The sequence below is a fragment of the Tachypleus tridentatus genome, chromosome 1, assembly GCF_004210375.1.
Source record: "Tachypleus tridentatus isolate NWPU-2018 chromosome 1, ASM421037v1, whole genome shotgun sequence".
NCBI lineage: Eukaryota > Metazoa > Arthropoda > Merostomata > Xiphosura > Limulidae > Tachypleus > Tachypleus tridentatus.
The window spans coordinates 70,869,008-70,882,072 of NC_134825.1; the positions used below are offsets into that span (position 1 = coordinate 70,869,008).

The 13,065-nt window shown below is 36.4% G+C and overlaps 1 protein-coding gene across 14 annotated transcripts in view; it reads right to left on the bottom strand.

Annotated features, from left to right (window-relative positions):
* Positions 1–2,472: 2,472 nt before the first annotated feature.
* LOC143251844 (disheveled-associated activator of morphogenesis 1-like) overlaps positions 2,473–13,065 on the bottom strand; it is an 85,529-nt gene continuing 74,936 nt past the window's right edge. For all 14 annotated transcript variants that reach the window (XM_076503209.1, XM_076503116.1, XM_076503218.1 and 11 more), the window contains 2 exons: positions 7,067–7,237; positions 2,473–6,733 (listed from right to left, as the gene is read on the bottom strand). In XM_076503209.1, coding sequence (XP_076359324.1) covers positions 6,446–6,733; positions 7,067–7,237 — 459 coding nt within the window. In that variant the 3' untranslated portion in view covers positions 2,473–6,445. The remainder of the gene's footprint in view (positions 6,734–7,066; positions 7,238–13,065) is intronic.

Genomic DNA, 13,065 nt, shown 5'->3' on the forward strand with positions numbered 1-13,065 from the left:
TTTACAATTGATTACTTATATAAATGGTTATCAATAAATATGTGGACTTTGTGCAAATACATTTATAAACTTATATAATAAAACAACTTATGACAGTAGATTCGAATATTACAGAGATCCTGCACACTACACATTACCCAAAATAACTGAATAAGAAACTGGAAGCATTTGGTAATTTCAGCGCATGAAAGTGTGAATAGCAAACAAACCACGATCAAAACGGCGAGCAACATCGTTATCAGCCAACTATATTACCCTGGTAACCATTTTAAAGTGCACTGAAAGTGCTACAGTTTTAAAGAAATTGGAGATAGAACAGTTCATAATTAAATTAAAATACAAATTTAATTAAGAGATTTGATGAGAAAGACGGTATTAACAGACTATCAAGCAAGTAACAATTAATGAAATATAAATTTTTATTGCTGAAAATAAGAAAATAATTCTCATTCTGTGATTTCTTTCCTTACAAATACCTAGGCCCTGCATGGCCTGGTAGTTAAGGCACTCGTCCCGTAATCCCAGCGTCGCGGGTTCGAATCTCCGTCGCACCAAACATGCTCGTCCTTTCAGCCGTGGGGGCGTTATAATGGAACAGTCAATCCCACTATTCGTTAGTAAAAGAGTAGCCCAAGAGTTGGCGGTGGGTGGTGATGACTAGTTGCTTTCCCTCCAGTCTTACACTGCTAAATTCGGGACGGCTAACGCACATAGCCCTCGTGTAGCTTTGCGCGAAATTAAAAAAACAAACAATGTTTTTTTTACTTTATTTAAAAGTGCAATCCCTTGAAATTAAATACTTCACAAAATATTTAGAATAGCTTATCCACAAATTCTCTTAATATCTATTCTCAAATCTATACATAGAACTAAAATCTTCTTTTATTTTCAATGATGAATAATTTTGGAATTTTGGCGCATTATCAATAGAAGTGTCCTAGGTGTAATGCTAAGTATGTGGTTTGTAAATTTACAGACCTAGAATATAGAACTGGAAAACATTCTGGTTGTAAGATCGATAAAACCGTCAAGTAGAAAGTAACATACATTGAATGAGTATTACAACCCACCAAATTAAAATATTTTGAAATTACCGGTAAGTCTGATGTTAAGTTAAATATTACAGTACTTTAATAAATACATTTGAAATGGCATTAAATAGTGTTACACAAGTATTTTTCATTTTCTGGATGTTTTTTTGTTTGCTGTCATTTCCATTTTACTACACACATTTTTCAAACAGGTTTATTTCATTGGCGCCAAACTAGAAATTTTCTCATTTCTGGGGAAGATTTTATTTAATTATATGACGAATTCAACAATCATCAAATACTGCTTTTCCTGTGGTGTACTTCAGGATAAACGTCTAATTAAAACTACTCTAAGATAAGATCGAAGGTTAGGTCTTATTTGAGAGGAGAATGCGATAGTTTGAGTTGTTAAAAAAAATGCATTGCTAGCAACTTGGTGGACTCAGCAGATAGCCCAATGTCTCTTTGCTATAAGAAAAAAAAACAAAAAACACACACACACACACACACACACACACGCTAGCAACTACCAGCAGGCTAACCCTTTAACTTAGTTCATACAGCATTCGTGTTTGACGCGAGAGATTTTGGAATTGATAAAAAAAATAAAAATAAAAAAAGGACTACCACAGAAAAACTGGCGCCCATAAAGTGGTGTCACGACCTGAGATAAAGCCCCGAAACGGGTTTGTTTATGAGAAGTGAAGAATATGGTAGTTTGAATCCTTAAAAAGTACTACTTGGTACACGAATACTTGTTAGGCTAAGTTCTAAGGTACTGGGAATGTTGTATAGGAATTCCACAATATTACAGTCAGGGCACTGAACTGTTTAACACTCAGGTTATAATTTAGAAAGACTGCTTGTTACTGGCACCGCTTTCGTAATATGTTAAACCAATGCTTCAGGATTCCTTGTTACTGGCACCGCTTTCGTAATATGTTAAACCAATGCTTCAGGATTCAGTTACTAGTCAAGTATAGAAGGGGTAACAAATATTAACCCGAGTAGTAAGTAATATAAGAATTAATTATTTTAAAATTACCACATACATAATTGATATGTTTAACGCTTTTATATTTTATACCATTCGATAAAGTAATATTTAAAATGCGGCATTTAATCGAAATTAGGCGAGATGTACAGACTCCCAAACTACAGAAGCACAAATTTGGTGCACTTTAGTAATTTTTTAACAGTTGTGTTGATGTGTTAAGTTTTTGAAATTTTCATCAGGTTGAAACAATGTATTTTTGATAATACTCTTGAATATCCGAGAATGAAAAGGTTAAGTTTTGCATAACAGGTTACTTTTGTTTAACAAACTAACCCTTTGTTTAATCCTAAAAGTTCTGCGTTTTTTTTTAAATAACTTGTTTGTTCCTACTGTTTGAGATGGTCGAGAGTGACTTAAAACACCATATGAAAAGTTGAACGTATATATATTCTAACACGAATAACTTTATTGTACGCAAAGTTCTTTTGAAAATAAAAGGAATATACATAGTATTTCGTATTTTCACACATATACAGTCTGTTTCGGTGAAAAACAATTCTTTATATAATGTTTATGTTAAAATAAAATATAATTAGAAATACACAGTATTCAGAGAACTTAGTAATAGTTAATTTAAAAAAACAAAACATTCTCATATGGTAACCAAAGTGGCGGGTTGGCTATATGGTAGAAGTCTTATTACATTTCGGAACTAGAGAGTTGAGTTCAAATATTGTTATATTAACATATTATCAGCATTTTAAAACTATAGTTATATTACAATATATTTTCGGCTGTGAGTAACGTTATCAGAGTTGAAGTCAATCTTTTCATGTGGGTTGTAGGATGCAACTGACCGACTGCCTCAATTATGACCACTAGTTCAAAATGAAGAACCGCAGCAGAAAGCACAAGTAGCTTTACCCAAAATACAAACACAAAATAATAATTAAAAAAAAAGATACAGAAAATCTGGTGTGAAATATTAAACACATTACAATTTTGTGACTAGGTAACATGCTAATTTGATAATGTTTTAGCACATTTGAAGACATGGAAAATACAACTTTTAACATAAATAGCAAAACTTTTACACAGCACTAACACTGATCATAATTATCAAAAGAAATATTCTACAAAGTGGAAGTTTGTGCAACCACTTATTTTTCCCTTTTCTTATTGCTGAAAGTGATGTAGCTTATCTTATTTAGGTTGCAAACTGGGTTCAGTCACAGCTGTGACCGAATTTAAACTGTACTTTGTTCTTTAAATAATGTGATTTATTGACTGTCAATATTCCATTCAAAATCGTAAAGATAAAAATTGATTTGCAAAGATATTTTACTTAATCCTAACTACTGCTTATTGTAGTAAATGGCTGAACCACACTTTATATCTGTCTGACCTAACGCATATCCTCACTCACAAACAAGTTGGGGGAGGATAGTTTCGAAAAAGTATTTTATAACTAACTATTTTTCACGATATCATACTTGGTCTTATAAACTACAGCATATTCATTAGACTTAAATACCGTCACCATTTGAAACGAATATTTATTATTATAAATAATATGTATTCCGTCTTGGTCGTGCTTTTCAAGAAATATATGGAATGATGATGAATTTCCGAGTATCTTTATTTACACCAGCCTTCCAAAGTTACTCTAAAGACAGAAAATAGTAGTTGGAACTGTAAGAAATGTAATTAATTTGAGCACATTCAACTATTTTTATAGTAGTTATCTTTGAAAACAAAAAGCCTGAAAATATTTTTTCTGCTATTCGTCAATCGTCAATATAACTGAATAGAGTGGTCTTTCAGTTTTCATAAATATTTCAAAGGAAGATTGATTAGGAATTTCAGTTAGTGTCAGATACTTCCCGTAATCTTACTGATATTAGATCAGTGGTAAGTACGAAATTTTGGCCTTGACTCGACCCACTTCAAACTAATTTTTACTCATTTAATAATGGTAAAACAGGTAAAAAGCAGATCTGCGAATTTTTAGGGCGTAGTAAGTATAGCCGGTAAAAATAATTCTAAAACTTTTGTAAACATCTTTTCCTGGTTAACTTTAGTATCAAACCATCATATTTTGCACATGTTTTGAAAGTGTTTTGAAATGAAAAGAGCGCATGTTATTACATATGATAATCACTATTCCCACGACTCCTGTGATTATACAATATAAAATAGTTAACTGAATTATCTTTTTTTTATATAAAATTTAGTTTATTACAAGAACGTTTATGGTAAAGCAATGAGTGACTAAATAAACTTTAGGTACACGAGAAACAGAATATACTATATTTAGACGTTTTTCGGTAGGATAAATTTTTGTAAATAATATTTCAATATTTAAAACAAACATCCAAACAAACAAACCAAAATAGTATCGCCATCTAGCGGCATGGCAATGTGCAAGTACCCTATAATTTATAAACTAACGCTGTGCCCAATTGAAAGATTGCAATTTTAAATTGATATTATTCATGACTTCTCAGGGTTTCACGAGTAAAAATTATTATCGATTGAAGGCACATGCATAACAACGTTTACAATTTTGGAAAAAAGAAGAACAATTATTAGTTGAGAAACATATTTCATTTTATGGATATAGTTTTTATGACACATGGAGAAACTACTTATATTTGCAAAAGATCTATAGAAGCTATTGTTTTATGATGCAAGCGCCATCTCTTAATTTGTTAAATGGCATCTAAATGTTTCTTGTTTTATTAGTTATTGAAATTATTATTCCTTCTTTAGAGTATATTAAACCTACCAAGCGTTATTTGGAATACCAGTAAATTTTGTTGGATAAATGCAGAGCAATACATAAATGTAGTTTCTATAGATCTCATTCGGCCAGTATTTTAAGACAGGTTCCTGAAAATTTCCTCAATCAACTGTGCTTTATTTTATTTGAGTGCTGAAGAACAAATTAGTATTTCTGAGAAGAGGTCTCAATAATTTAATGTAAAACCTTGTTCCATCAATATAGACATTTTACTGACAGCAAATAATACATAACTTTCTCATAAATGTATGAAGTAGACGACCTTATAAATCACCAAATGCTTTGACTTACACGTCACAACTGTTTCAAGGAATATGTGAGAATAAACTAAAAAATGGTATGTACAAGTCATTTCGCAATTCTTAACCCTCATGAAACGGTATGGTAATTTAATTTTAACAGATCTATGAAACAACAGGTACAGTTGGATGCACTTCACAAACTAGTCTAAACGATGAAACAGTACCATTGTATCTGAGTAGAGAGAAAACACGACAGGAGTTTTACCGAATATTCATGCAAAACGGTGAAGATATCTTTAAGTCCGAGATAAATGTTATAAAACGCCACTTGATCACTCACACGTAAACTGTGTTACTCCTGTTTTGTGATAATGTTCACTTAACACTGGGTATGACGATATAAAGATGGGTAGGGGAGCAATTTCTAATTTCCAGAAGTAAACAGTATTAACTTCCGAGATTTCCAGGTTATTTTTAAAGTTCTGAACATGAAGCCAGCGTTAGCTAACTTTTTGTCACAATCACTACGATTTCAGAGTCTGGTATGTTGAAAGTAACAAACTGATTTGTTTATCCCAGTACTGTTATACTTTAAATGTCATTATACAATACCATAAAACTACTATTAATGCCGAGATTCGTTCATATATTTCTTCAAAACATTATAGCTTTCGTAGTTTGTAACTTGAAAATAAATTAATAAACGTTTAAATGCGAAAACAAAATTCGACGAAATATCAATATTCGATAACTAGTTTTTTTAAATAAATGTTGAAATAAAATTCACCTGTATCACATTTTTTTAACCACTATTCCTATGTGTCCTAGGTTACTGTTAAAAATAACTTTAAAATGTCCAGATACTTAAAAGATTTAACTATCTGCACTCATTGGCATTTTTATTACGCTAAAACCTTTGGTATCTATGATTCACGGCATTAAAACGTGTTTATGACAAACTTAAACAACAAACAAAATCAAGATAAGTGTGTATACGTAAACGAAACATGGTAGAAAACACGTTATACTACAGCTGTACATGTTACATTAACAAATAGGGAATCTGATAGCTGTGAATGTACTGGCACGTGATTAGCGAGATGTACTATGTTGGCTAGGTATATTACCCGATTTAAATCGATGTTTGTACACACATCCTACATCACATTTTAAAGAGCACATTTTGGTCTAGTAGTTACCAACAATCGGCACGTCTTTTCATTCATTTTCTGTAAAAGCCCAGCGTCAATAAGATTTGACAACAGGAGAGAATATTTCATGGTGAGGTATGGGTTAGTTTGTGCGCTTTTTGTTCGCAGAAATCACTCGAATTGTTTTTGACAAAACACAAATACAGCATCCCAGCTCGGAACTAAGCATTCTTTGTACGCATTGATGAAGATATTCTTTCTCTCCTCGAGTTCCGCATAACGTCACTTCCAAGAGTTGACGACTGTTGAACAATTCCACGTCTCTTGTTGCGGCGAAATTTGGCTAAGTCGTCTCCAAACACGTCACCCGTTCGAAGAGCAGATATCAAGTCATCAAATTCTCCTTTATCTGAACTTTCGTGATGCGTACGAAGTTCACTGATGCTACCATTCTTGAAGTCATTTCCAGACTTGTTGAAGAAATCTTTCCCAGATTTGTCTCTCTTGAACTGAAATGAGAAACGCATCAAATATAGCTACTTGTTTGAAAAAGTTACAACGAGCTTTGAGTCCATTTTTCAAATGAAATATTTCCGGGTTAAACACTTTACAAACAGTTTACTTGAAATAATGCAAGAGGATATAAAAACTGTTAAGCTCTAAATTTGTAAGAAGCAACGTAATTTCCCTTTTCACTGTGTTTTAACTTTTTTTTGCCGTGGTTATGTACATGATGACGACGCTACAACAATATACGACTACAGTCACTACACAGTATGGGCCATATCAGGTTGCCTCTAATATTTACGCTTGTTAGTTGAAAGTAAAATATAACAGTATACCTCCAGTTCCTGGTGAGCTCTCTTCTCTTCAAATTCTTTTTTCTTTTTCATGTTATCACATTCTTGCCGGGCTTCGTTATAAGAAGTTAAGAACGAGTCAAATATAGCAAAAAACTCATCCGGCTGTATCTGTGTTGGATCTTCACCGTACAAACGAACTGCCTCTTCATACTGAGAAAAACAATCAGAAGTTAGACGTTGATAGCTTTGGCAGTAACACCACGAAACCTACGATTTTCTAGATATAAACCACGAAATTTTCTTGACGTAATTTTATGAGCTCATGAGTTGAAAGAAGGAAAGGCATGTTAACCATATTATATCTGTCGTATCCATTTCCTCCAACACCATGGATCATCAGACTAAGTTAACTACGACAACATAGTAGTGGTCAACGTTCTTACTGTAATCAGTTGCATGAACAAAACAATAGTGGTGAGAACTTAGATTAAGCAAGTGAAGTGTTACTTCACTTGTGTGATAGTCAATTTTTATGCAAGTCATTTAGAAATCGGTTTGTTGGTAGTTTGGTGTTTATTGGCGCAAAGCAATCGGGTTATCTGTGCCAAACAACTGATAACAAATTAAAGTAAAATTATTAAAATATGTAAAAATGAATCATTAAAACAAAGATAAATTTTCGAATTAAAAACTTAAAATTAAAAAGAAGCCAATGGCCCTTGAAAATTTTAAAATACAACGGAGGTGGATAGTGTTACCATCGCCAATGATATTGTCTAACGTCAGGATGAACACGTAGTAAAAACGTCTAAAATGGTGCCGTCACTCACGTTCGTAGCGACAGCACGACAGTAAAATATGGACTATTGTGACTTGAGTGTCACAGACCACACATTGGTGCATCAATCCAAGATAAAAGAAAGTGATGAGTTAAAAAGACTGACCAATACGAGAGACCAACAGAAGGTTTGATCTGGAAAATATTATCACATTGCTTACTCCAAGTCGACTGGCAACTAGCGCGGATCCGAGCCTTAAATACAGGATCGTAGTCCATGTATGGAACAGACATGGCCGTGATAGCACCAGAGCAGACTGACTTAGCTGCGGTGTCAGTGAGGTCGTTCCCGCGAACACTGACGTGGCTCAGTATCTTGAAGAAATTAATAGAAATGGATGATAAAGAGAAATGGATCAGTCGGTTTTGAATGTCAACAAGAACAGAGTGAAAGATAATATGAAACAATTCCAGAGCCAGCAGAGAGCTAAGTGAGTCGGTAAAAATGATACAACTGGTGTCCTGCATAGCTTCTACATGATCCAGGATAAGAGAAATTGCGTACAATTCGGCAGTGAACAGGAAAACTGTAGAAGGGATTCTGTGTATAATCAGTGAACCACGAAATACGATGACAGACTACAGTGTCACCTGATTTCAAACCATTGGTATAAATGGGAATTGAAGGATGGTTCAAAGGATGTTCGGCAAATGAAAGACGGTACTTCCAATCGAGAGTATCTGCCTTCTTCAGATTACTCAAAAAAAAAGATCACAGGGGGGGGAGGTAATAAGTCAAGGAGGGATGGGTGGAGCAGTGGAGGCAGCAACATCATTCAAGGACAGACCCAATTCAGTCAGCTGCACCTTGATACAAAGACCAAAAGAAACAAAGCATGACCAACAAAGGAAGAAAAGACACATCCCTAAGTGGAATGCCATGGTAAATACTGAAATTTTGAAGTTACGGTAAAGATAGTTGCAAACAGGAAAGGCGTAGAGGACGTTTAATGAGACTCAGTGTACAATCTCTGGACTGTGCAAGTGTAGAAAGCCCTCATGCAGAACTAGAGCCCCAGGTGGTCAACAGAGTGCAACATCTTCAAGGCTGAGGTCCTGGCAGAACTATAGACCATAGACTCATGGTGCAGTTTGGATCGAATGAAAGCACAATAGATCTTTAGCATAGAACAATGATCCATTCCCCAAGAAGTGGAAGAGGATATGGAGGATGTTAACTGCCCTTGTACACTTGATACATAGCTGCTTGATGTGTGTAATGAAGTCAGCTTATGGTCAAATACAAACCCCAAGAACTTTGCCTCAGGGACCACAGGAAACAAAATTTCCCAGATACAGAGCTTGGAATTGGGGTGAATACCCCATTGGTGGCCAAAGTGCATGCAAATGGTTTTAGAGAAAGTATATGTAAAACCCTTTACTGTGGTTCACTTCAGTAAACGTAAACGATTGAGGGCAGTCTGTAGCTGCCACTGAATAAATCTCATGCTCGACGACTGATACGAGTTGTGGATGTCGTCGACATAAAGACCGTTTGTAACTGTAGGAGGGAGTTTTCCAGTAATGGTATTAATTTTTCATACTGAAAAGACTCAAAACACAGTCCTGAGTGACTCCAAGTTTCTGTGGGAAAGAATGGAAAAGTGTCAAACTCACACAAACTTGAAATTGATGGTCCATTAAAATGTTTGATAAAAATGACTGAATGGCCATGCAACCCATAACAGTGAAGGTCTTGCAAAGTGTCATACTTCCACTTAATATCATAAACCTTTTCAAGGTAAAAAATACAGAAAGATGTTATCGCTTCAGAATAGCTTCCCTGATTGATATTCAAGTCAAATTAGGTGGTCCATGGTGGAGTGCTGTCATTAGAACCCATACTTGGTAGGCGAGAGGAGGTATATAATTCGAGGAACCAAACAAGGCAAACACCAACCTTTCTAAGATCATACAGAGATAGCTCAAAACAATTAGACGGTGGTTTGAAGAAATCTAGGGATCCTTCCCTGGCTTAGAAAAAGAGAGGACAATAGCCTGATGCAAAGCATCAGGAAAAGCATTCTCCTGCCAAATCAGGTTAAAAACAATAAGAATAATAGCAAAAGAGGCAGGAGGTAGATGGCACAGCATCTCGTAGTGAATATCATCAGACCCAACTGATGTACTGCCAGACAAATGAAAAGCAAGCTTGGGTTTCAACAGTGGAAAGGGGCAATTATACTCATAGAGAAAATCAGCCAGAAAGGAAAGAGGCGTTCGATCTTCCAGAGTTTTGATGACCAAGAAGGTGGGAGATGAAACAAAAGTACTAAATGCCCAGCGAAAGCTTTCGCCGAGAGTACTGGCGATGCTCTGGGCATCAGCAACTTCCTTGCTATTGGAGACCAAGACTGAAAGGGTGAGAGAAGTATACTGCCCACTGATCTTTCAAATCTTGTCCCACACGACTTTGAAACTGATGTGAGAAGAGATGTTGGTTGTGAACTTAATCCAAAATTTTTTCTCGCTGTGACGTCTTACCTGTCGAGGAAGTGCACGGGCCCGTTGAAAAGCGATGCAGTTTGAAAGTGTGGGATACCTTCAAAATGTATCCCGGGCCTGTTTCTAAGCCTTTCATGCAGTATGGTAGACAGGATTCTACCATGGACGAGCTAGGATACAGCGGAAAAAGTGTCGAGGTTTTAGGAAAACATTGAACAATTGCCTGGACAATAGAGTCAGTCACTGCCACCACGCAATCGTCTATCGATGGCTTATAGACAACGGCAGGATCTAGTTCCGAGAAAGCAGTAAATGAGGACCAGTTAACCTGACCCAATTTCCACAGAGACAAGCAGTTAGGGTGGCATCGACCAGTATTCGTAAAAATGACAGGGAAATTATCACTTTGGGTCATTGTCAACCCTCCCCAAGCAAAATGTGATGGGGAGCAGATTGAGAGATCAACAGCAGTAAAAAGCTGACTTGATGCATGAAAATAAGTAAAAGAACCAATATTGAAGAGGGAAAGGTTGTGATCCGAGAGTATATGCTTTACAGAACGATCCCATCCATCAATATTGCCACCACTCGATAGGGGATTATATCCATTAAAATCGTCCAGAATTCAAACCCAAGACAGCAACTATTTAATAAGAGCATCAAGGTCTGATTGATCATATGTCTTTCCAGAAGACAGGTAGATAAAATACAGTGATGGTACAACCCAAGGAAACACGGAAAGCTAATAGCCTCCGAGGGTGTAACAAGTGCCAAAGACAGGGGAAGCACATGTTGATCAACCAGCAGTGCCACCCCTCTATGAACTCGTCCATCACGCAACCTTTCATTTCTGTACAAAGAAACTGCAGAAAGGTGATTGCATCGGCAGGTTTAAGAAACGTTTCCTGTAAGGAGACACACACAGAGTTATAAGAATCAATGAAATTCTTAATGTCATCTATATTCGAATGGAAATCATGACAGTTCCACTGTATCAGTGTGGAGAGCCTTTCGGAGAGCAACCACATAATTTTTCATCATTAAAAGGCCTTTTGACCTCCATGGATTCTGTCCTGGATCGAGTTGAAAGGTCAATGTCAGTAAAAGTAGAGTCCAGCAACTGAGGTCGAGAATGAATAATCGTTCAATACCTCGAAGCCGAGGAATTTGGGCCCGAGAATACGTCAGAAGCTGGAACTAAAGGAAGTGGACTTGAGTAGTCACTGGAAGGATTGGTGGGATCAGAGATTGGAATAGACGTTGACTTGTCTACTCTTTTAACGATGGAGGGCAAACGACTCTTCACATGGTTGGAGAATGACTCTGTTGAAGGCATGGAAAGATCTGTCTGCACTCCCACTGTAGCAGTGGAACAAAATGCAATGGCATATGTCCGAGATGGAGTGAGGGACAGTAACTTCCGACCTTAGGGATACGAAATACTGTTTACAATTTTTAAACTTTGCACCTCTTGTCTTCCACCCACGTAGGGCAAGAATGAAAGTATGAGGGGTGTTAACCATTACAGTTAACACAGTGTGGTTTCAATTCGCGATCATATGCGTCGTGGTCTTTGCCACAACAACGAACACGTTAAATATCCATGACAGGGAGTCTTTAAATGCCCGAACTGCTAGCACTGGAAACATCGGAGAGGGTTGGGAATTTAAGGCCGTACCTTACAATTTAAGTATTCTATTTTGACAATGGCATGTGGACGTGGCGATGTAAACATCAAAATAAGTACATTTGTAGGTAACATTATTTCGTCCTTCTGAGTGGAGATACTGAGCATCGCAGAAACTAACAAGAATCTCCAAATCGGGAATGTTCTTCAAATACCTCTCAATGGTAGCTTCTCTTGAAGAATTCAGAGTAGCATCAGTGGTAATATCAATGAGCATATCCCTCATGGCCTTCGATTTTAAGAGGAGTTTGGTGTGTTGCAGTGAAGATGTTTCCACCAAAATGTCTCCATAATGCAGTTTCTTCACCGACTTGGGGAAGCCAGCAAGCTCCTCTTAATCAGTTTTGAAAGAGAAAGGGAGACATTTGCTCTAAGAATTTCTCAGACAATAAATGCAGAATGAGAAATCAAGGTGTTGAGTCAGACTATGAAGGTGACTGTTGACCAAAGTCATCCATACGTGGTCGTTTTCCAATAATTTTTTTAAGTTTTATTTATTTTTTCTTGGATCAGGGTATCCATAATAAACAGAATGCATTTCAGTACTCACTGCTTCTACTCACCATGGAGCCTGCTCTTACAAGAGGACGCACTGCAATGCCAAACAATGACATTGCACCAACGCAAAGGTTTTATGAGCGCTATACCCAAACACCAGCATCAGACACAAGGTTCACAACACCCATTAAGAACGTCCAACACTGGTACTCAAGTTGACCCTAGCCCAAATGGACCAGCCGATTGACCCTGGGGAGGCACCTCAAGGCCTCCAGTCTACATGCATTTAAGGCCAAAGTGGTGAGTTAGGGTTGAATTCCTCAATAACCAGAATCCTATCCTCTCCTTCACGAGTCGCCATGCACAGCAAACACGTAGTTGAAAGTTCAGATCCCAGAGGAGGTAAACAGAAGGTTCAGAACCCTCTCTGGAAAGTTCCCTCAGCACGTACAGGAAACCAGTACGAGGGGCTTATAAATCGAATTACGTTTAGAAATTAGCAACAATATAATTATTTTAATATTAACAATAAGCATTTATTATTATTATTATTTTTCCCTTTAAATAAAA